General features: G+C 41.0%; 1 protein-coding gene across 5 annotated transcripts in view; it reads right to left on the bottom strand.

Annotated features, from left to right (window-relative positions):
• Positions 1–25,341, bottom strand: part of KIF15 (kinesin family member 15) — a 77,390-nt gene that overhangs the window by 35,807 nt on the left and 16,242 nt on the right. For 4 of the 5 annotated variants that reach the window (XR_008297178.1, XR_003413732.2, XM_027038500.2 and 1 more), the window contains exons 5-14: positions 24,503–24,540; positions 22,431–22,528; positions 20,695–20,874; positions 13,167–13,376; positions 10,289–10,414; positions 10,006–10,128; positions 6,421–6,544; positions 2,760–2,836; positions 2,318–2,527; positions 1,282–1,459 (exon numbers count right to left, since the gene is read on the bottom strand). Coding sequence is in view for 3 of the 5 variants with exons in the window: in XM_027038500.2 (XP_026894301.1) it covers positions 1,282–1,459; positions 2,318–2,527; positions 2,760–2,836; positions 6,421–6,544; positions 10,006–10,128; positions 10,289–10,414; positions 13,167–13,376; positions 20,695–20,874; positions 22,431–22,528; positions 24,503–24,540 (1,364 nt within the window). In the remaining 2 variants the exon portion in view is untranslated. Of the gene's footprint in view, positions 1–1,280; positions 1,460–2,317; positions 2,528–2,759; positions 2,837–6,420; positions 6,545–10,005; positions 10,129–10,288; positions 10,415–13,166; positions 13,377–20,694; positions 20,875–22,430; positions 22,529–24,502; positions 24,541–25,341 lie in introns of all 5 variants that reach the window. The other variant, XM_053219550.1, reaches the window with a different exon arrangement.

The following is a 25,341-nucleotide window of genomic DNA, read 5'->3' on the forward strand; positions in this document are numbered from 1 at the left end:
GTGGCTCAGTGCTGACAGCTGAGAGCCTGCAGCCTGCTTCAGATTGTCTCTCCCTCTCTCTTGGCCCCTCCCTCACTCATGTTCTGTCTCTCTCAAAAATAAAAAATAAACATTAAAAAAAATTTTTGGGGGGGTGCGCCAGGATGGCTCAGTCAGTTGAGCGTCCGACTTCGGCTCAGGTCATGATCTCACCATCTGTGAGTTTGAGCCCCATGTCGGGCCCCATCTGTGCTGACAGCTCAGAGCCTGGAGCCTGCTTTGGATTCTGTGTCTCCCTCTCTCTCTCTCTGCCCCTTCCCAGCTCATTCTCTGTCTCAAAAACAAATAAACGTTAAAAAAAAAAATTTTTTTTTTTTTAATAAATGAACAGGCTTCGTCATGAGTGCTGATAACATTAGGGTTTTCTTAATTGCAACCTGGAATGACACAAAGGCTGCCACCGAATATGAGAAGAGCCCACAAAAATATTCACTCTAAGAATGGGGCAAATGCACTGGGGTACCTGGGTGGCTCAGTTGGTTAAGCGACTGACTCCTGATTTCAACTCAGGTCATGATCTCACAGTTTGTAAGTTTGAGATATGCATAGAGCTGTGTGCCAGCAACACGGAGACTGCTTGGGATTCTCTATCTCCCCCTTCCGTTTGCGTGCCCTCTCTCTCCAAATAAATAAAACTTAAAAAAAAAAAAAAAAAAAGTGGGGCAAACACAGACTTTGTTGCCAAATCCCACTAACTGAGCCACTTTTCACAGAATACAAATAGACGGGAATCGCCGAGGACTAACAGTGTATGCTGGTCAACATAACTGGCACCCATGTCTTCAGGCTGCAAGTGCCGTGCTGGGGATCAGGACCCTGACCTTCCATTGCCTCTCGCGCTGCACAGACCTTAGCTGGCCAGGTAAACGTCTCTACTCAACATTCATCCGTGTTGATTAGTTAAGCACTTTTAATTTCAAATACTTCTAACAGGTAAGTTTCATTTAATAAAAATTGTAAGTAATATCTGAATCTTTTATCAACAAAACAGAAATAAAAACTGTCTTTATCAACGCAACAGAACTATGTTTCATTGACATGTCAGTTAGCCTACATAACTCACTACATGTGATTTGTGAAAAAAAGCTTTAGGAAATGCCTTTTGATAACATAAAAGCATATGTATATGCACACCAGGTCTAGAGGCTAAAATGAAGACCCCCGCCTGTGAGGTAATATAAATGCCCTTTTCAAACAGCCTCCCAGCCCCTACAAGGCATGCAGACAACCATCATTTCTTACCCTTGTCCTTTTTCTCTGTGCCAGATAGTTCGGAGAAAGCTTTTTCTAGTACTGCAATGGTCTGGGCATCCATTTCTTGGGCTCTTTTCACCGGCTCTAACAATCTCAATCTTCTGTTCTCCTCCCTGAGGGAATGGTTTTCCATAGCATACTTTGCAACCCTGGGGTGGTGCTCTATCTGTGACACAGAAGAATGACAGACTTACGTATGGACAGACATTTCTCCTGAATGGCCAGTCTTGCCGCAAAGCCATCCGGAAACGTTAGGAATGCTGCGTGCACTGGGGGCGGTGGCCCGTGGCAAGGACTGCGGACAGCAACCGGCGTGTGTGATCACACTAAATATGTGCATCGCCTCCAGCGCCATTTTTCCACGCCTGGGTCGTGCTTTGAGATTTTCGTGCAGGCACGGGCTCATAAGGAGAGAAGTACAAAGGGTGCACACTGTGGCCGACTCCATGCAGTGGGGACTGGTGACATGAACACAGTGTAAAGAATAAAGAAAACTCTCTCTTGACCAGAATTCAATGCCCTCCAAGACACACTACAGGAAAAGAGCAGCAGTAAAGCGTGTCAGGTAAGTTGCCTTTTGTGTTAAAAAGGAACAACAGTAAAAATATCCACGTTAGTTTGAGTATGGGTTAAAAAAAGCCTCGGAAAGATACAAAAGCCAGAAACAGATTTTCTTCGTTTTTTTAATGATGTGCCTGTAGTAACCACCCATCCTCCCCAGGGAAAGGAAAACCGGCAACAAGAAGTCGGAAGGAACCCACTGTAAGGATAATCTGCCCATTGAGACAAGCACAGCTGCCCGCCTTGCCTGGAAGGAAGCGCTAACAGCAACTTTTCGAAGCTCCTCCCCTCCCCCTTCGGCCGGCCATCTTGGAAGATGGAGGCAGGGGAGGTGCAACCACACCTCAGCTGAATTCATTCAAAACACTTTCCACTGTATTAACTTAAGCGAATTTGGCGACAGACTTATATTTGCCTCAAACCTTCTTTCTTTTTAGAAATATTACAAATGTCATACACTCACTTGTTCCCGCAGGGTTTGGATCTCATCCCTTAATTCCGACAACAAGCGATCCTGCTCTGCAGGCAGAAAACTTCCCCGGGATTCCTTGTGGAGCTTCTCCAGGCGCATTATTTGATCCTCTCGGAATTTCACAATCATTTTATTAGACTGAATAAATTTTTCTTTTTTGAGGGTGAGGTCTTCTAATTGGGTAACTTTTTCTACCAGAGACTTAAGAAATTCATAATTTGGTTAAACATGAAAAGTAAATCAGCCTCCCTAAATTTCCACAAACCAAGCAACAAACGCTAACTTGACACTTAATCTCAAAGGCAAAATTAGATTTTCCATAGCTTTCCTTTGTTTTATTTAGTTGTGCCACTTTTTATTTCACTCAGAAAGGTACCACGTAGTGAAAGTCTAAAAAATCTGGAATCTGCTTTATACCAACTCAGTTTCCTACCTTCTTTTCCTGTTCGGATTTCTTAAAGAACAACATCGCCTCTTGGAAATACTTCATGTAATTAGTCTCATCTTTCTCTGTAATTGATCCAGTAAGAAAGAAAAGGAAACAGGAAAGAAATGTTTATCTCTCAACTTTTAGGACCAAGAATTGAGCTAAAATAGCCTCTGACTGACTGCTCTCAATGAATCTAAAAGAATCAGACTGTCATCACCAGATCACAGATTTCATATTAACCCAATCTAATTAGCGACTCTGAAGAAAAATAAGTTTCTCTTATCCTGTTTAGTAATCATAATACACATTACATATGACAGAGTCTTGAAAGTGGACCTAAATGAAATTTATTAATATCTCTTTTTAGCACTTGTAAGGGATGAATTGTTCAAAATTATTTCTACTCCCCCTTCCCCACCACATCCCACAGAACTCCGTACACATGGCATCTGTATCTGGTTACAAAGTACAGGCATTCTTTGTTTTATTGTGCTTTGTAGATGCTGCGTGTTTTACACACTGAAGGTCTGCACAAGCCTGCACTGAACACGCCTGCTGGCACCATTTTTCCGTCAGCAGTTGCTCACATCGTGTCTCTGTTCACATTCTGTTAATTCTTGCAATATTTCAAAAATTTTCATTACTATTACTATATTTGTTATGCTGATCTGTGATCAGTGATCTCTGAGGTAACTACTGTCATTATTTTGGGCACCACAAACCATGCCCATATAAGATAGCGAACTCAACAAATGTGGTTTCTGACTGCTTGACTATCTGGCTCCTGTCTCTTCCCATCTCCTCAGGCCTCCCTGTTCACAGAGACATAACAATATGGAAATCAGGCCCATTTAGTAACCCTACAATAGCTTCTAAGTGTTCAAGTAAAAAAAAAAAAAAAAAAAAAAAAAAAAAAAGTCGTATGTCTCACTTTAAATCAAAAGCTAGAAATGATTACACTTATTTAGGAAGGTGTGCCGGAAACCAAGACGGGCTGGCAGCTAGGCCTCTTGTACCAGTTAGCCAAGTTGTGAATGTGAAGGAAAAGTTCTTGAAGGAAATGAAAAGTGCTCCTCCAGTAAATACATGAATGATAAGAAAGCAAAACCGCGTTATTGCTGATGTGCAGAAACTTTTAATGGTCTACATAGAAGATCAAACCAGCCATAACATTCCCTTGAGCCAAAGCCTAGTCCAGAGCAAGGCCCTAACTCTCTTCAATTCTGTCAAGGCCGAGAGAGGCGAGGAAGCTACAGAAGAAAAGTTTGAAGGTAGCAGAGGTTGGGTCATGAGGTTTAAGGAAAGAAGCCATCTCCCTAACATAAAAGTAGAAGAAGCAAGTGTTGTAGAAGCTGCAGCAAGTGGTCCAGAAGATAATGAAGGTGGTTATACCAATAACAGGTTTTCAATGCGGATGAAACCACATTGAAGAGGATACCATCTAGGACTTTCATAGCTAGAGAGGAGAAGTCAATGCCTGGTTTAAAGCTTCAAGAGACAGGCTGACTGTCTTGTTAGGGGCCATGCAGCTGGTGACTACAAGCTGAAGCCAGTGCTCATTTATCCTTCTGAAAAATCCTAGGGCCCTTAAGAATTAGGATAAATAGGGGCACCTGGGTGCCTCAGTTAAGTGTCCAACTGTGGCTCAGGTATGATCTCTCTGTTCATGGGTTCGAGCCCTGCATCAAGCTCTGTGCTAACAGTGCAAGCCTGCTTGGGATTCTCTCTCTCTGCCCCTGTCTTACACACTCTCTCTCTCTCTCTAAGATAAATAAATAAACTTAAAAAGAAAAAAGAGTTAGGCTAAAAAAAAAAAAATCAACTTCTACTCAACAACAAAAAAGAATTATGCTAAATCTACTGGGCCTGTGCTCTGTAAACAAAACAGCACAGCCTGGATGACAGCACATCTGTTTGACATGGCTTACTGAATATTTTAAGGCCACTGTCGAGCCACAGTGCTCAGAAAAAGATTCCTTTCAGGATGGCTAAGCCAGTTGAGCGTCTAACTCTTGATTTCGGCTCAGGTCATGATCCCAGAGTCCTGGGATGGAGCCTTATGTTGGGCTCTGTGCTAAGCATGGAGGGAAGGGGAGGGAAGGAAGGGAAGGGAAGGGAGAAAAAGATTCATTTCAAAATATTACTGCTCATTGACGATGCACCTGGTCACCCAAGAGCTCTGATGGAAGATGTATAATGAGATGAAATGCTGTTTTCATGCTAACGCAACACCCATTCTGCAGTCCACAGATCAAGGAGTCATTCTGACTTTTAAGTCTTACTATTTAAGAAATACATTTCTAAGGATATAGCTGTTACTGATACTGATTCCTCTAATGTATCTGGGCAAAGTCAACTGAAAATCTTCTGGAATGGAAAGGATTCTCCATCCTAGATGCCATTAAGAACAATCCTGACTGATGTGAAGAGGTAAAAATACCAACATGATCAGAAGTTTGGAAGAAGTGGATTCCAGCCCTCATGGATGTCTTTGAGGGTTCAAGACTTCACTGGAGGCAGTAACTGCAGGTGTGGTGGGAACAGCAAGAGAACTAGAACCATAAGTGGAGCCTGAAGATGGACCACAGTGCTGCAATGTCATGATAAAATGTGAATGGAAGAGGAGTTGGTTCTTTTTTTTTTTTTTAAGTTTATTTATTTATTTATTTATTTAGTTAGTTAGTTAGTTAGAGACAGCGTGAGTGGGGTATGGGCAGAGAAAGAGGGAGAGAGAGAGAATCCAAAGCAGGCCCTGCACTGCCAGCGCAGAGCCCGGATGCAGGGCTCGGACCCGTGAAGCCGCTAGATTGTGACCAGAGCTGAAATGAAGAGTCAGACGCTTAACCGACTGAGCCACCCCGTCCCCACAAGGAGGAGTTGCTTCTAACGGACGAGCAAAGAACGTAGTTTCTTGAGCAGGAACCTACTCCTGGTGAAGATGCTGTGGAGATCGGTGAAATGGCAACAAAGGATTTGGAGTATCACATAAACTTCATTGACAAAAAGAGCAGCAGGGTTTGAGAGGACTGACTCTGATTTTGAAAGGAGTTCTACTGTGGGTAGAACATGCCATCAAACGGCATGGCACGATACAGAGAAATCATTCATGAATGGAAGAGCCAATAGATACAACAAACTTCACTACTGTCTTCTTTTTAAGTAAATGCCACAGCCACCTCAACCTCCAGCGACCACCATCCTGATCAGTCAACAGCTGTCAACATGGAGGCAAGACCCTCCACCGGCAAAAAAAAAAAAAAAAAGGCTCTCCACCATCACAATTCGCTGAAAGCTCAGATGATGGTTAGCATTTTTTAGCAATAAAGCATTTTTTAATCAAGTATGTACATTGTGTTTTTAGACGTAACGCTACTGCATACTTAATAGACTACAGAGTAGCGTAAACAGAACTTTTCCCCGGCACTGGGAAACCAAAAAATTTATTTGACAAGCACTGTTGCAGTATTTGCTAATTAATCGCAATGGTCCGGGACCAAACCTGCAGTATCTCCGAGACATGCCTGTCTCGTGTTCCTATGTAAGTCAAACAGACTTGTTCAAAAGTTTGGGTAGCTTTATTGTATTGTGCCTGTCATCACAGGGTTCTCCCACTAATATCCGCACACGGTCTTCCCCGGAATAAAGGACACTGTGTTCATCTTACCTTTGGTCAGAAAGCTCTCTGGTAGTAACTGCCCTGAAGTAAGCTGGGCCAGCTGTTCTTTGAGCCTCTTCACTTCAGCTTGGAGCTGGCTCACATTTCCTTGGGTGTCTTCATTTACTACTGCCTGTCCAAGAATTTTTTTAAAAAGTGTTAAAGGAATACTTTTGCGTCATCCAGTCTTGTGTTCATGTTTGTTTGTAGGATCTGGAGTGACAAACACCAAACAAAACTGTGCTTCGACAGTCACAAGGCCACTAGGATCACAGGGTGCTGGAGTGGGGAGGAGGCTTCCTCTCCCTGTGCCTTGTACCTTCGGGCTGGGGCTCTCCCCCTCACCACCCCTCTCATATGCTCCCCCTTAGGTATACTACCCTGTTGAGTTGGGTCACCCCGGGATCTGGGTATGTTTACCTAACACTGCCTGCTTCCTGGGACAATCCCACCCCCATGGAAAGTAGCAAACTCCTCTTCCCCTCAGGAAGGACTATCCCCTCCCCTCTGTCCTGGCGCACAGTAAGGATGTGATGAACTGCAGAGGTGGCTTGAGCTCCATCAGCCTGGCAGAAACCACTCTCTCCAAAGGAACCCACCCTATATTTCCTAATAGCCCTCCTGGAGGGAGGAGTTGGTCGGACAGCTCCATTTCTGTTTTACTACCACGCTAAATGTTATTTTAAAGAAACGTCTCTTGAGAAATTACCTTAAAGAAATTATTCTTTGAGACATCTTCTAAGAGGTTCAAAAGGCTCATAAAACCCACAGGGTGATAGTAAGAGCCAACAGTTGGCTACCAACCAGATCAAAGGGACCCAATTGTGAAATACCCAATATCCTAGAGAGGGAAAAAAAACTGACAGTCCCAAGGTCCCCGTGTACTTGTCTCAAGCCAGGTTTGCCCATTGGGAAGGATCTAAATAGCACATCCTTAAACAAGTCCCAGATATCCTAGCCACTTTCCACCGGGAGGCTGCAGAAGGGGACTTACCATTGATAATGACTAGCATAAGTCTCCTGGTTTTATTGTTTGATGTATTCAGAGGTCATTTCTAGTTGTTTCTGATGCTAATGGCCAGCCTCATTATAAGGCACTCCTGCATATTCTGACATCACTGTCACATCAGTGACATCATAACCCTAATTATCCCTGCAGCTCTCCCCTCTCTAAAAGCTTCTATTAAGTTCAAAGAGATAGGGTCAGGAAGCTCTAATGATTTTTCCTCCTCATATTACAAATACCCCACACAGGGTCATAATCCAATAAAATGAATGAGTAACTAGATTTATAGTCTTCTGGTTTACCCAGGAGAAGAGGTAACATGGACCTTTTCACTCTTACATGGTAAGATGATCAGAGAGTCTACTTGGGGGGTAGAAAGGACCAACTTCTCCTTTAAAAGAAAGAGGAAATTAATCTGCCAATTCATGATACTATGATTCTTTTGTCTAGAGCCAAAGGGGTCTCTAACGTTTCCAGAAGGAGTGGGGAATCCTTGGTGTTTTAACAGTCTGCACCAGAGGGTGGCAAAGCACTACTTGCTCGTGGGCCAAACACAGTCTGCTGCCTGTTTTTATAAGTGAAGCTGCACTGGATCACAGCCATGCCCTTATGTTTACATACTGCCTGTGGCTGCTTTCTCACTAACAAGGCAGAGCTAAGTAGCTGGGATACGGACTATCCAGCCAAAGAAGTCTAAAATATTTACCTTTACAGAAAAACTTTTCCGACCACTGGTGTACACAAATATCAAGGAAGCTTCTTACATATAAGAAAAATGGGGAATCCTTGCAGGTATAGACAACTTAAAAGACAAAGCTTGCCAATATCATCAAACTATTTTCATAGCAAAACCACACACGCGTACACACACCTCTGATTGCATTGGTTTAGGTAAATAAATTTAGTCTCCAACCCAACTGCAAAGGAAAAACTTTGCCTTTGTTTAGGAAAACACAAGTAAATTAATACTAACCATAAGACCTAATCTAGATCTCAACCTACATGAGCAATACAAAAGGCTAGGAAAGATGAAATAGAAATCTTGCTTAGAATCAATAGCCAAATTATGGAAAGAGCCCAAATGTCCATTGACTGATGAATGGAAAAAGAAGATGCGGTGTATATATACAATGCAATATTACTCAGCCATCAAAAAGAATGAAATCTTGCCATTTGCACCAATGTGGATGGAGCGAGAGCATATTATGCTAAGTAAAAGAAGTCAGAGAAAGACAAATACAATACGATTTCACTCATATGTGGAATTTAAGAAACAAAAACAGATGAACTTAGGGGAAGGAAAAAAAGAGAGGGGGGAAGCAAACCAAAGAGACTCTTAACTATACAGAACAAACGGAGGGTTGATAGAGGGAAGTGGGTGGGGGTTTGGCTAGATGGGTGATGGGTATTAAGGAGGGTACTTATTGTGATGAGCACTGGGTGTTGTATGTAAGTGATGAATCACTAAATTGTACTCCTGAAACCAATATTACATTCTCTCTCTATATATACTATATAATGTATATTTTATATTATAAAATATATACATTTTAGTTACATAGTGTATAAATACACTAACTAGAATTTAAATACAAATTTAAAACAAACAAAAAAAGAAGTCTTGCTTAGAGATAAACTTTCACAGAGAAATAAATAGAAACTAGTGTTAATATTAGGGCAATCACAAAAGTGAGATGCTACTAGCTTAAGTATTTTTCCAATTTATGGTACTCAGTATTTTACCTTATTTTCTTAATGGTTATTTATTTAGAGAGAGAGAGAGTGAGCAGGGGAGGAACAGAAACAGAGAGGGGGGGGAGAGAGGGGGAAAGAGAGAGAGAGAGAGAGAGAGAGAGAGAGAGAGAGAGAGAGAGAGAATCCCAAGAATCTCAACCTCACAAACCGTGAGATCATGACCTGAGCTGAAATCAAGAATTGGACACCCAACCAACTGAGCCACCCAGGTGCCCCTACCTTATTATTTTTTTTTCCAATATATGAAGTTTATTGTCAAATTGCTTTCCATACAACACCCAGTGCTCATCCCAAAAGGTGCCCATCACCCACCCCCCCCTCCCTCCCACCCCCCACCAACCCTCAGTTTGTTCTCAGTTTTTAACAGTCTCTTATGCTTTGGCTCTCTCCCACTATAACCTCCTTTTTTTTTTCTTTTCCCTTCCCCTCCCCCATGGGTTTCTGTTAAGTTTCTCAGGATCCACCTAAGAGTGAAAACATATGGTATCTGTCTTTCTCTGTATGGCTTATTTCACTTAGCGTAACACTCTCCAGTTCCATCCATGTTGCTACAAAGGGCCATATTTCATTCTTTCTCATTGCCACGTAATACTCCATTGCGTATATAAACCACAATTTCTTTATCCATTCATCAGTTGATGGACATTTAGGCTCTTTCCATAATTTGGCTATTGTTGAGAGTGCTGCTATAAACATTGGGGTCCAAGTGCCCCTATGCATCAGTACTCCTGTATCCCTGGGTAAATTCCTAGCAGTGCTACTGCTGGGTCATAGGGTAGGTCTATTTTTAATTTTTTGAGGAATCTCCACACTGTTTTCCAGAGTGCCCCTACCTTATTTTTAATCAGCTTGGCTCTCTGAGCAAAATTAAGCGTTGACAGGGTTTCCCCAAAACACCTGGATCCAGGATGAACATTTGCAATTATGGCTGTTCTGGCATTGCCTCCAAGGGAATCCTGTTTAATGATATGAATGGTACACATTTTCAGGAGAGAAACCACAGATTTTTTTAAGCAAAGAAAATAGATATTCTTACCACTAAGGCTGAGAGATTACCTATCAACCATAGTGAGAGTAACCAGAAAAGGGGTCCAGGAGGCCAATGATCTACTTTACCCGAAGTAGAAAGGTAAGTTTGGAGTCTCTGTAGCAAACATGCCTTTGTTTTCCATTACCCACATCGACAAGCGCAGTGATCACTTGGCCCAGGCAGCTCAACGATCGGTTTATGTTACCTGCCTCCTAAAGGGAAAAAGAACAAAAAGTTAGGTGCACTGGCATTTTGAATTAAAATATGGCTAGCAGTGCATTTTGAATGGAAAGTCAAGTCGTTGACAATGATATTAAGGATAACTGATTTTACAGCAAAAAGATGTGCTCAACTATCCCCTTTTCCTATTTGACACACATTGCAATTTTAGTGTTTAAAGACAAATACAGAAATTATATGTGAAGGAAAAAAAATATGTCACCTCGTGATTGTAATGTTTTAATTTGACCTATAGGTAGGGATGAAAATCTGGAAGGAACAGAACAAAAAGTTGGAGTAGTGTATTAATAGGCATATTTTTCAATTCTTTTGCGTTAAAATGTTTGCTACTGGGGCACCTGGGTGGCTCAGTTGGTTAAGCATCCAATTCTTGATTTTGGCTCAGGCCATGGTCTCATGGTTCACGAGATCAAATCCTGCATTGGGCTCTGTCCTGAAAGCACAGAGCCTGCTTGGGAGTCTCTATCTCCCTCTCTCTCTTTTCCTCTCTTGCTTGCACATGCTCTCTCTTGCAAAATAAATTAACTTCAAAAATATAAAATTTTAGGGGTGCCTAGGTGGCTCAGTTGGTTATGCGTCTGGCTTCGGCTCAGGTCATGATCTCGCAGTTCCTGAGTTCGAGCCCCGCTTTGGGGCGGTGTGCTGACAGCTCAGAGCCTGGAGCCTGCTTCAGATTCTGTGTCTCCATCTCTCTGCCCCTCCCCAACTCGAGCGCGCACGCGTGCATGCGTGCGTATGTGGGTGCACGTACGCGCTCTCTCTCTCTCAAAAATAAACATTAAAAAATTTTTTTCAATATAGAATTTTAAAATGTTTGCTACATTAAAATGGTGTGATAATAGCCCACTCCATGTCCCACAAAGTCACTGATGAACTTATACCAAGAGAATATTCAGTCTAAGTCTGTAAGGTATTAAACCTCTTTAAAAAGTGGTTTGGGGAGAAAAAAAATATGTTACACTAGATTCTCACTGTATTTAGTATACTTTAATAACTGGGTCCGCAGCGGTGGGAGTACAGAAAAAAGAGAGAAAGAGTACAAATTATCAAGCAAGATGTGCTGAGTTCACACGCCACACTGTCTGTTTCAGCAGTCAGTAAATCAGGAAGGTGCTGACAGCACTGTCTGTGGAGCTGGACTCCTTCTGCAGATCCACTACTAGCTGTGTGCCCCTGGACAATTTCTCTTCCGTTTCTCTAAAATAGAAGGGATAACAGATAACAGAAGGGACCACTTCCCAAAGATGCTGCAAAGGCTAAATAAGTTAATATACACAAAACACTTGAAACATGCCCAGCATGTGTCCTATTATAAACATATGCTTTCTCTTTGCTTCATGTCTCAATGGAAATATGAGCCTAAGATCTCCTGAAACTGCCCGACAGTTCAGGAGACTCCTATCTTTACTTTTAATGCAAAAGATAGACTGTTGGGGCACCTTCGTGGCTCAGTTGGTTAAGTGTCCAACTCTTGATTTTAGTTCAGGTCATGATCTCGCAGTTCGTGAGTTCGAGCCCCACACAGGGCTCTACACTGACAGCATGGAGCGTGCTTAGGATTCTCTCTTTTTCTTGCATCCATGCTCTCTCTCAAAATAAATAAAAATTTAAAAAAAAAGTAGACTGTCTTCCACCATTTCCAACTGGCCATCATACACCCTCAACTATAGTATCCACACGTTTTACTGACAATCCACACGTTTTACTGACAATGCAGATCACAATACATGTATACACATCAGCAATACATATTCAGAAAACCTGAGGTCCCACTGCCAATCCCTTAGCCTAGGACGAGGTCCTTGCCCTCCCCCTGAAATATTAGCCAGCACAGCTGCCCTCCTTGCTCTCTAGGCTCTCCCTGTGTGAACCTGGCAGTGGTGAGCCAGATGGCACACCTTTTATTAAACAGGCTTTTGAGGGGCGCCTGGGTGGCTCAGTCGGTTAAGCGTCCGACTTCAGCTCAGGTCGTGATCTCGCGGTCCGTGAGTTTAAGCCCCGCATCGGGCTCTGTGCTGACCGCTCAGAGCCTGGAGCCTGTTTCGGATTCTGTGTCTCCCTCTCTCTCTGACCCTCCCTCCCCCGTTCATGCTCTGTCTCTCTCTGTCTCAAAAATAAATAAATGTTAAAAAAAATTTAAAAAAAATAATTATAATAAAAATAAATAAATAAACAGGCTTTTGAAATCGCTCAAAACTTTTCAGTGTTTCCCAATGTTTGGAGAGTTGAGCACAAACCTGGCCTGGCACTCCTGGCCCTCAGTGGCCTGGGTCTGCTTGCACCTCAAAACCAACCCGTTCACTGATCCATGCTGAAGTGCTGAATGCCATACTCACTCTGCATCCACAATCACCCTTGAGATGTGCCCCAGCTGGGCATGTATTCCCTGTTCCTCTCTCCCAGTCCAAATCCTGCCCCCTTGGAGAATCCACTCAAGAACTACTTCTTTTCCATACTTCCCTCAAGCGGTCCAGTCCCTTCTTCCTCTGACCCCAGCTGATATTTGTACTAGCATCCCTTCTGGTATGAATTCAGATGCTCTGGCTACAGACTTGTCTTATCCTACGTATGTTTAATGTCCCTACACCACAACAAAAATTTCTGCACCTTGAGAATGAGAGCAATATCTCATTCCTTTGTAACCTTCACACACTTACCTTGGTATTGACTTTTAGTAATTAATTCACACACAAGTTGAGTTGAAGACCAGAATTCCATTCTTACCTTCAACCTCATCCCTTCTGCATGGGTGTCTTTTTGCCTTTCAGATCCTGCTAAGTCCACCAGATTGAGTAGAGAGGTCCGTATATTCACAGTCTCATTGCTTTTCTCCATTGACTCTATTGTAATTGTAAACACTGCATGAGACCGAGAAGATTCTCTGTTCATTGATGTTGATGCCACACGTCTGTTTCTCCACCCTCCAGACAGCACCTAGGGAACAGGGAAATACATTGTCACAACTTCCAAGTGACACAACAGCCACTATCCTCAGTATGAAATTTTGTAAAGGACAACGAGAAGAAATATTGGTCCATTGAGGAACACACTCAAGTTACTCTCCCCTTTCTGGTTCCCTCTCCATGTTACGGAAAGAGAACAAATAGGAAATCAGCAGGCTGAGGATCCAGAACTAGTTTTGCTGTTCTCGATTTGTATTAACTTAGTGCAAATCATAAAATCTCTCTCAACCCTTTTGCCTAGATAATGAGAAAGTTAGACAAAATAAATCTCAAAATTACCTTCAAGACCAACATTTTGTCGGCTCTTTTGGTCTATAAAGACCTCCCTGATCCCTAAAGGCAAAGAGGATGCATGAAAGTCCAAACTGCAGGCTTTGGAATCAGATAGACATGAAGTCAAGCCCTGGTTCCACTATTTACTAGGTGTAAGGTCTGGGCCAGCTGAACCTCTTCAAGGCTTAGTCCTGTATTTGTAAAATGGGAACATGGGCACCTACCCGACAAGGCAGAACATCACCAACGGAAATGAATGTGCACACTAATCACCTTGGGATCTTGATAAAATTCACATTCTGATCAGTAGGTGTGAAGGCAAGGCCTGACATTCTGCATTTGTAACAAGCAACCCAGGCAATGCTAACAGTCTGAGAGCTACGTTTTTGAGTAGCATGGAAATAATATGTATAGGATAAAATGGGCGAATTAGCATCTTACATCAAAATGTAGATTAAAAAATTTAAACGAAATAACAGACACAAAAGAAGTGAGCACAGTGCTTGGCACATACACTCAATAAATGGAGCTATTAGAATCCTATTAACCAGGCAAAGCACAAAATTGAAGCTATTGGTTTCTTTTACATTTTTTGGATAGTACTTTATGCTTATTTTTCATAACACTAAATAGTGTATATTAAATATTAGGTAAGTCATAATACATTCTTCATACAGCTAGAAAGAGAGAGACACAGACCCTCAAACATGGGACAAATTCTAAAATACTATTGTCTTAAACAAGCAAGGTACAAAGGCAGCACAATATACTATCATTTGTGCAACATATGGAGAAAAAGCAAACACAACTGTGTTTCTTTAAATCCTCATATAACGGACAACTGGCTGGTTTAGTCAGAAGAGCGTGCAAGTTTTGATCTTCGGGTCATGGGTTCAAGCCACACATTGGGTGTAGAGATTAAATTTAAAAAAAATTTTTTTAGTAAATAAATCCTTATATAAAAGCCAAATGCAAACAAAAATCAAAAACAAAACCAAAAACTACTTGGTGAATGTTCATGGACTGGAAGACTTAATAGTGTCAAGAGGTTACTTCTCCCAAATGTAATCAACAGATCCAACACAATCCCACTCAAAATCCTAGCAGCGTTTTGTGCACAAACTGACAAGTCAATTCTATAGGTATGAAATTGCAAAGGACCAAGAATAACCAAAATAATTGTTTAAAAAAAAAAAAAAAGCTGGAAGATTTACTCTACTTGATTTCAAGACTTAACTATTCAGCAATAAGAAGCTACCAGGATCAAGAAAGTTTTATACTGGCAAGAAGAGATACCTAAATCAATTAAACAATACAGGTATAAATCCATACACATATAAATCACTGATTTTCATCAAAGGTGCAAAGGCAATTCAACGGGAAAAAAAATTGTTTTCAGCAAAGAGTGCTACATAATGGATCAAAAATAAAAAGGCAACTCATAGAATATACAATACTAAGGGTGAACTCTAATGTAAATCATAGGCTTTGGGTGATGATGATCATGTCGATATAGGTTTATCAAATGTAAAAAATGTACCACTCTGGTGAGGAATGTTTATAATAGGGGAGGTTACTATGCATTTGTGGGGACAGAAGGGTATATGGGAAATCACTCTACCTTCCCCTTACTTTTGCTGTGAACCTAAAATGCTCTTCAAAACTGCAGTCTTGGGGCACCTGGGGGCACCTAAAATGCTCTTCAAAACTGCAGCATCTGATTCTTGGTTTTGGCTCAGGTCAGGATCTTGTGGTTCATGGGTTCGAGCCCCACATCGGGCTAGATGCTAACAGTGCAGAGCCTGCTTGGGATTCTCTCTCCCTCTCTTTGCCTCTCCCCTGCTTGTGGGCATGTTCTCAAAAGTAAATGGATAAACTGGGGGCCACCTGGGTGGCTCAGTCAGTTAAGCATCCAACTTCGGCTCAGGTCAATGATCTCATGGTTAGTGAGTTCGAGCCCCATGTCAGGCTCTGTGCTAACCGCTCAGAGCCCGGAGCCTGCTTCAGATTCTGTGTCTCCCTCCCTATCTGCCCCTCCTGCGCGCTTGCTTGCTCTTTCTCTCTCTCAAAAATAAATATATATAAATGGATAAACTTAAAATGATCAAGAGAAAAAAGAATGATTTTTTTTAAAAAGGAAAATACAGTTATGTGGTTTACAAGAAACACCTAAATCATTAACACAGAGAGATTGATGGCAAAACATATACCAGGCAAATTCTTTTTTTTTTTTTTTTTATTGTTTTTCCACTTTTGAGAGACAGAGACAGAGCAGAAGCAGGGGAGAGACAGAGAGAGGGAGACACAGAATCTGAAGCAGGCTCCAGACTCTGAGCTGTCAGCACAGAGCCCGACACAGGCTCAAACCCACAATCCGTGAGATCATGACCCGAGCTGAGGTTGGCCACTTAACCAACTGAGCCACCCCGGTGCCCCTATACCAAGAAAATTCTAATCAAAACAATGAGAGGTACCTGAATATCAGACAAAAGAGATATTAAAAGTGTTAATATGAAAATATAGGGATACAGGGTCAAAAAAATATAGATTTAAATAAAAGGAAGTTATACTAACTCTACTGCTTACATATGCATCTAATAAAACAGTCTCTTTATGTATATATATATATGAGATAAAAACATCAAGATGAAATCATTACAACCAACACCTTAGCTGGAGATTAATACATCTCCTTCAAGTACTGACAGATTATACAGAAAAAAATCTGAGTAAAAATACAGTATAAATCCTTGTATTCAAGGATATTCTTCTCATGAATACATTTATAAAATTGTCCACTGTATTAATTCATAAGTCGTTTCTCAATAAATCTCAAAGACCAAGCATCACAGAAGACTACCTTCTCTGATCACATTGCAATTAAGAATTAACATGAGAAATAAATTTTAAATTATCATAAATTTGGAATTTCAAATCACATTTCTTTTAAGTTTACTTATTTTGACAGACAGGGAGAGAAAGCACATTCCAAGCAGGCTCACCCTGTCAGCACAGAGCCCAACGTGGGGCTTGATCCCATGAACTGTGAGATCATGACATGAGCCAAAATCAAGAATCAGATGCTTAAGGAAGAGAGATAGGTGATTCCTGTCAGAGCTGCTGGGATTGAGAGTATTTGGGACCATGTCTGAGGGGAGAGACATCTTTGTAATGGGAATTCCCAAGTCTTGGAACAAATCCACATAGGTGTTTGGGTAGGAGATGTGTACCCTTGGGATACTGATGAAACCCAGTGTTTGATTATCTCTATCTAATGGCCTGTGTTTTAGCCTTTCTTCACCTCTCACCTGACTGGGTAATCTGAACCTCCCTCTCTCCCCCAATGAACTCTGACCTATAACCTCTGAGCATACCCCACAGGACTGGGCCCTCCTTAACCATCCATCTTGCTTCTAACCTATGTAAATTTCTGTAGTGGCTATCTTATGTGAGATACAATAAAAAAAATTATTGTATACAGTTTCTATTAAATGTTATGAAAATGTTAAAAAAAAAACAAAGAATGGGATGCTTAACTAAGCCACCCAGGTGTACCAAATTTTAATATCTTAATTGTCCTGTGGATCTAAGAATTGTTCCATTATAATTTCATTTTGACCCATGAATCACTGAGAAATGTGATCTGACGGGCACCTGGGTGGCTCAGTCGGTTAAGCATCCAACTCTTGATTTCAGCTCAAGTTGTGATCTCACAGTTCGTGAGACCAAACCCCATGTTGGCTCCGTGCTGGGCATGGGGCCTGCTTGGTATTTTCTCTCTCTCTCTCTCTCTCTCTCTCTCTCTCTCTCTCTCTCTCTCTCCCTCTCTCTGCCTCTATCCCTATCCGTCTCCCCAGATCGCATGCGCATGCGCTTTCTCTCTCAGAAAAAAAAGATATTAAAACTTGTGTGAAATTTAAGCAATAGAGAGTAAACTTAGAGCATTAAATACTTACATCACAAAAGAAAGGCCAGATAAGCTAAGCATCCAGCTTAAGAAGTTGGAACAAAAGCAGGATGAGAAAGAAAAAAACGCAAGCCATATAAGCAAAATCAACTATGCAAAAAGAAAACAAAATAGGGGGCACCTGGGTGGCTCAATCACTTATGCATCCAACTCTTGGTTTCTGCTCAGGTCGTGATCTCATGGTTTGTAAGTTTGAGCCCCACATCAGGCTCTGGGCTGGGAGCGTGGAGACTGCTTGGGATTCTCTCTTTCCCTCTCTGCCCCTCCCCTGCTTGTGCTCTCTTTCTCTCTCTCAAAATAAATAAATAAACATTTTAAAAAACTTTTAAAAAAAGAAAACAAAATTGTAGTTACAGCAAAGATTTTAAAGATGAGAATACTGGAAAAAAACTTTTTGTCAATATATTTAAAAACTGAGAGGAGACTGAAATTTTCTAGGAATAAAAAGCGTCCCTGAACTTCTGACCCAAGAAGAGGTAAAACTGAAAAGCTCTATTACAGAATTTTCATTGGTAGCTAAAAATCTTCTCTCAGAACATAAGGCCCAGATGATTTTGGGAAACAAATGATTTTTATGAACAAGTCTTTCCAATCATACAAACTTCCAAAAAAAGACAAAGGTGATAATAAAACAAACGAAAAAAAGTTAGGAAAATGGAAAATCACAGGTTGATCTCAATCTTTAACACTGAGGGAAAATCCTACACAAAATACTAACAAATGTAATCCAATATTCTATCATGTTAACATGTTAAATGTTAGCAAATGTTAACAAGATCATCTCAATAGAAGCAGGAAAAGCACCTAACAAATTTAACACACACTCTTCATCTCTGTAAGGCAGCAAGGTGGATTATAAAAGCGTTCTATAAAAATTAACTGCATTTCTATACACATGAAGCAAAATGCAATTTTTTTTTAAAAGTAGGCTTTACTCCCAGCATGGAGTCCAATGCAAGGCTTGAACTCACGATCCTGAGATCAAGATCTGAACAGAGATCAAGAGTCGAATGCTTAACTGACTGAGCCACCCAGGTGCCTTATAAAGTGCAATTTAAAAAACAGATTACCTTCTATAAGAGCAACAAAAAAATATAAGGTATATTGGAAAAAAGTTAATAATTAGCTTACATAATTATTTTTTAGGTGAAAAATATTATATTGCAAGACATTAAAGACCTAAATAAATGAAGAGATATATCATGTTCATGTATGGACTCAATATTGTAAAGATGCCAATCCCTCCAAACTGGTCTATAACTGCAATGCAATTACAATCAAAATTTTGGGGGGTATATATATATATGTACACACACAAACACACACACACTGGGTCACATGTAAAACCTATTTCTTACTATAAGAGTCACAGTGTAAAATGTTTGAATCATGGGGCACCTGGGTGGCTTCAGTCGGTTAAACGTCCGACTCTTGATTTTGGCTCAAGTCATGATATCAGGGTCGTGAGATTGAGCCCCGTGTCAGGCTCTGCACTGGGTGTAGAGCCTGCTTAAGAGTCTCTATCTGCCCCTCCCTCTGCCTCTTTCCCGCTGTACATGCTCTCCCTCTCTCAAAAAGTAATGAATAAACAAACAGAATCTTAAAAAAAAAAAAAAAAAAAAGTTTAAATCAGGAGGCTTGCTGAAGATGGAAGATTTTTTTTTTTTAATTTTTCTTTTTTAACGTTTTATTTATTTTTGAGACAGGGAGAGACAGAGCATGAACAGGGGAGGGTCAAAGAGAGGGAGACACAGAATCTGAAACAGGCTCCAGACTCTGAGCAGTCAGCACAGAGCCCGACGCGGGGCTCGAACTCACGGACCGCGAGATCATGACCTAAGCCGAAGTCGGCTGCCCAATCGACTGAGCCACCCAGGTGCCCCGTGATGGAAGATTATTGAACTATAACTTTTTTAATTTTGTTTATCGTTTATTCATTTTTGAGAGACAGAGAAAGACAGTGTGAGCAGGCAAGGGGCAGAGAGAGAGGGAGACACAGAACCCGAAGCAGGCTCCAGGCTCCCAGCTGTCAGCACAGAGCCCAACGTGGGGCTCAAACCCAAGAACCACAAGATCATGACCTGAACTGAAGCCGGACACTTAACCAACTGAGCCATTCAGGTGCCCCGAACTATGATTTTTATACACACACAGATATTCATACAATGGATTATATACAGCAGTGAAAATAAGTGAAATGCAACGTGGATAAATTTCGCAGACATCATTGATTTTAAAAAGCTACAGAAGGCTAAATATGCACAATTTATTAAAAGTCCAAAGTAGGCAAAACCAACCTTTTCAGAAATACACACATTTATGATTTAAAAGTACAAGGAAACAATCATGACATTCAGCATAGTGCTCATGTTTAGGGAGGAGCCAGGTACATGAGGCAGGAGAGGCATATAGGTTGACAGGATAGTGTTGGTGATATCTGGGTCTTGATGGTCTAAGGTCCTCCAAGTTCATTTTGACATTAAGCTTAGTAACTTATATGCATGTGCCAGTATTTTGCATGTATCAAATATTACACATAAAAATTTGTTTAAAATCAACTGGCCAGGTCAGACCCCATAAAAATGCGAGTATTTTGCAAATTCCCATCAAGAGGTTTGTTTGTCCTGAGGCGAGTGCTCAAAAGAGGTTGGCTTTTGACACCTAACAAGTAAACAAGGGTAGAAAATAAAGGGAAGAGAACAGCCAGCTGGTTTAAAAAGTAGCAATCCCAGAAGCTCCTCAAAAGCACAGCTTCTAGGAAGAATCACTAGAGATACAGACGTTAACAACGTCCCCCGGTGGCCTACAGGGCGCCTGACCAGAATGAACGGCACCTAAATAATGCAAAACCAAGAGGCTCAAAGTTCTATTTTAACTACAGGGGAGAGCTATATAAAACAGTCATATTATTTTTTCTCCTCATGAACCTTCTGTGTCATGCCTTTACAAAATTATTTTTAGTAGCTCAATTCTTGCTTTTTTTTTGAGATCAAGGTGCCTTCACAACACGTTACATTGCCTAAGGATCAAATTGCTGAAGGGAGCGTACCTGATAGGCTTCAGCCGCTGAGGTCACCACCTGTTCCACTGCACCAACAACGAAGACTCCCTTCTTGATATGCTCCCTTAAGTACAGTCCGGCTGATGCAGAGTCCAGTAGGTCATAGATCTGCTCGTTGTAGATCTCAATAAAGGAACACTTGCAAAGGAAACTCTTTCCAGCTCCAGCCTGGAAAGAGAAGCCTCACTGAGATACGTTCTTTGCATGAGTCCTCCCTCTCATGAGTGCTACCCTTTCACTTGCTTCACACGGCGTGCATTTCCTACCATGTTGTCCTTTACACGATACAAGATCCCTAAAAGCCAAGTAAAAGTCCAGATAACTAGTTTTGACACATCATTACATCTTAAGGCAGCATCAAACTGTGATCCCAGGAGGCCTAGGTCTCCAGAGGTGACTCATAAGCAAGACAAAGAGATGGGACTTAGGCGGTTCAGATGGGCAATTCCACCTTCTTAAACTGAGGTGAAACTGACATACACCATATTAGTTTCAGGTGTATAACATAATGATTCAATATTTATATATATTGAGAAATAATCACCACAGTAAGTCTGGTTAACATCCATCACCATACACAGTTACATATTTTTTTCCTTGTGATGAGAAGAACAATTCCATTTTTATCTGTCACATACTGGACTTGCTCATCAAGTTTTACCTGAAGCAAGTGTTATGTTCTTTAAAGACTGAAAATAATTTGTCTCAAAAGCCTCTCTATAGGATTTTTAGCCACAGAAACACATGGCGCTAAACCTACGTCACTGGCACCCAAGGTGCGTGTCTAACTGCAATTGTTAGGAACAGTTTCTGCACAGGGTAGTAATAATAAGTCAGTGTTATGTGTCAGTCTCCTTGGTACACACAGACTGGAACATGTAACACTAATGGCTCTTAAGCCTGGAATCTACCAAGCAAAAGAAGCACAATCATGAGAAAGGCCCAACTTGGCAGTCAATGGAACAGAGAAGCCCACATCACCAGGGTGATGGGGTCACACTGCATATGAAACCATCAAATGATCCTCAGGTGGTAGAAGGTGCTGCAAAGGAGGCAAGGATGGTTCCAGCACTCCTGGACATCCTGAGGAACTAGGGACACCTGCAGTCAAGTGTGAGCCTATGAGCAGTAGGTGATGGGGCTTAATGAATCTGTTTTCCTTAGTTAAAATTCTCTTTATACTTTCTCTCTTGCAAAATCTGAGAGCCTAAGAAGCACACATTCTTTTGTCTTTTAATCTGAGTTTATGGATGATAAAAATTTTAGAAACAAAAAATTTTTAGAAAATTAATAACTCAGGGGCGCCTGGGTGGCTCAGTCGGTTAAGCGGCTGACTTCAGCTCAGGTCACGATCTCGCAGTCCGTGAGTTCGAGCCCCGCGTCAGGCTCTGGGCTGATGGCTCGGAGCCTGGAGCCTGCTTCCGATTCTGTGTCTCCCTCTCTCTCTGCCCCTCCCCCGTTCATGCTCTGTCTCTCTCTGTCTCAAAACTAAAATAAAAAAAAAAAAACGTTAAAAAAAAAAAAGAAAATTAATAACTCAGAATCCTTCATTTTTTCTTAAGAACTGAGAGGTTGTTTTTTTTTTTTCATGCCACACCAGGCTATCCACATTGCAGAGTACCACTTAGGACTGACCCTCCATGTGTTATGAGCTAATTACTAGCAGCTAACTGCTCAAAACTAGGTATTTCATAGAACCACTTTATTTTCATAGCAAGTTTTACCTTCTCTTTTTCACGATCAATCAAGGAAAACAAATATTCAAAACTTCGTGGGATTACTCCTCTCAGGTTATGAGAAAAATGATCAGATTCAGATGGTCCTGAAGAAAAATGTATAAACACATATATATATATTCATTATCTTTATAACAAGAGTCCTTCAAAATGGCAATATTGAAAGGAAATTTATTCAGAAATAAGATGACATTGTACAATCAGTTTCTTATTTGTGCCCCTGAACAAGTTTTAGTCTGAGAGAAAAAACAGACCTTGCCCATCAACGGGACTGAAGGAAGGGCCCTCAATAGCCACTAATGCTGGCTACACCTGGAATATTATAAATGACCCTTGTAAACTGTGCCTAAAATAAATAAATAAGTAAATAAATCTCAGAACTGCGTAAAGTAAATAAACAAAGAGGACAAAGAATATGAGTATGCAGATAATTTCGTAACATTTTCCTGTTAAATAATATACAAAGATATTCAACATATTCTTTATGGTTACCTTCATCATCTCCTGCCTCATCTATGCCTTAGCTCCTCATCCTGCTTCTACTCACCCCCTCCCAGACTATTCCATTCAGCTGCCTGAGTAACCCTTTTAATTATGTATCATATCATGTAGTTCTTTAAAAAACAAAACAAAACAAAAAACCTCCAATGACTTCACATCGCACTCACAAAATACAAAATCCCAGCCAGGTCCCACATGAGCTGGCCTCAGAGTATAACTCCAACGTCCCTCCCTACAACCCCTTGGTCTGGAAAACTCCCCTCTAGCCCATGGGTCTTCTTGATGTTTGAACACTCTTGAGCAAGTTCCCAACTCAGAGCCTACAGCCTGGAAGATTCTTCTCCCAGAGAGTCTGTGGTTCCTTCTCATTTCACTCCGTAATTCTCTTTCTTACTATAACTCACAATTCAGTAACCATTAAAAAACAACAACCACCGAAATTCAACCACCAAAAAAAAAATTAAAAACTTTGGCAGAGGGAAAAACCTTAAATCAAAAGACAAATGAAAAAACTAAAGAAAAATCTGTTATGTTGTACACAAAGGGCTAACCTATTTTATAAAAATCCCCACAAATGAGTAGGAAAGGGATAAGCCAATTTTTTAAATGGGAAAAAAGCTTGAAGGGGCATTTTACGGAAAGGATATTCAAATGTCCAATAAACATATGAAAGATACTCAGTTGTCAACAGACATCAGGGAATTGCAAACAAAAACACAATGAGATAATACTACAAATACTCCAGAAAGGCTAAAACTTTAAAAACTGACAATACCAAGTATAGACAAGGACGTGGAGGCCCTAGAATTTCCATATCTATCAGGGCCATATAAATACTAAAGCTGATACACACGTAACTATGATCCAGCAATTCCACTCCTAGAAATGTACCCAACAGAAATGAACTTGAAAAGACACATACAAGATAAAGTGGCATAGCAGCATTATTCATATGGTCTAAAACTGGAGACAATCCAAATGTCTATCAACACTAAAATGGAAAATGTGGCATATTCATACAATAACACATTATACAGGAACGGGATACAGGAACGGGATACAGCAATGGAACAAACTAGCACTACATGCAACAACATGAGCGACTCTTAGAAACTTACTGCTGAGAGGAAGAAGCCAGACACAAAAGAGCGCATACAGTACTCTCATCTGTAGATGTTTAAAAACAAGCAAAACTAATGATGATAGAGGTCAGAGTTATAGATACTTCAGGGGAAGGGGGTAAAGTAGTGACTGATTAGGAGTCTTGGTCTGGGTGGTAATTTTACAGATTTATAAGTATATAAAAAGTCATTAAACCCAATTCAAAAACTGTTTATTAAGCACCTACTCTGTGCTAAGCACAGACGGAACACAGATGCAAACGTGGACTTTGTTATCATGGAACTCCCAATGTGACATAAGCCTGGGAAATATCTCTAATTTTATGAGGTCAACATAGTATATAGAAAGTATGACTTCCCCCAAAATGTACTTGGTGCCTAGGTGCTGTCATTGCAGAGTAGATTAAGCCAGCAAATAATAAATTTTAATTCACTTACCCATCATCGTAAATGTTTTCCCTGAGCCAGTCTGTCCACTGTAAAAACAAATGTTTTATATGTTATTTTTCCACACAAAACTTAAAAGACTACCCTCCTACTTTAATAAGGTCTACTAATAGATAAATTTTCTCCACAAACATCGGGTGACTGGGTGGCTCGGTTGATTGAGCGTCTGACTCTTGATTTCGGCTCAGGTCATGATCTCATGGTTTGCAGGATACAGCTCCGCATGGGGCTCTGCCCTGACATCGTGAAGACTGCTGGGATCCTTCTTCTCTGCCCCTCTCCCATGCATGTGCGTGCGTGCTCTCTCTCTCTCTCTCAAAATAAATAAATAAACATTAAAAAAATTTTCCCCGCAAAGATCTTATTTTCCTTCTTTTTTTAATTTTTTTTTTCAACGTTTATTTATTTTTGGGACAGAGAGAGGCAGAGCATGAACGGGGGAGGGGCAGAAAGAGAGGGAGACACAGAATCGGAAACAGGCTCCAGGCTCTGAGCCATCAGCGCAGAGCCCGACGCGGGGCTCGAACTCACGGATCGTGAGATCGTGACCTGAGCTGAAGTCGGACGCTCAACCAACTGCGCCACCCAGGCGCCCCTTTTTTTAAATTATATTAGGTAGAGACGCTTGGCTGGCTCAGTCAGTAGAGCATGCAACTCTTGATCTCAGGGTAGTTAAGTTTAAGCCCCACATTAGGTGCTGAGCTTACTTTTTAAAAAAATTATATTAGGTAAAAAGTGAATGATTCATTTTTTTTCTCTCCTATTCTACCACCAAGAGCTACACTGTTAATTTTCTGGTAATTCTTCAGGATTATACAAACATAGCCATC

The sequence above is a fragment of the Acinonyx jubatus genome, chromosome A2, assembly GCF_027475565.1.
Source record: "Acinonyx jubatus isolate Ajub_Pintada_27869175 chromosome A2, VMU_Ajub_asm_v1.0, whole genome shotgun sequence".
NCBI classification, from domain to species: domain Eukaryota; kingdom Metazoa; phylum Chordata; class Mammalia; order Carnivora; family Felidae; genus Acinonyx; species Acinonyx jubatus.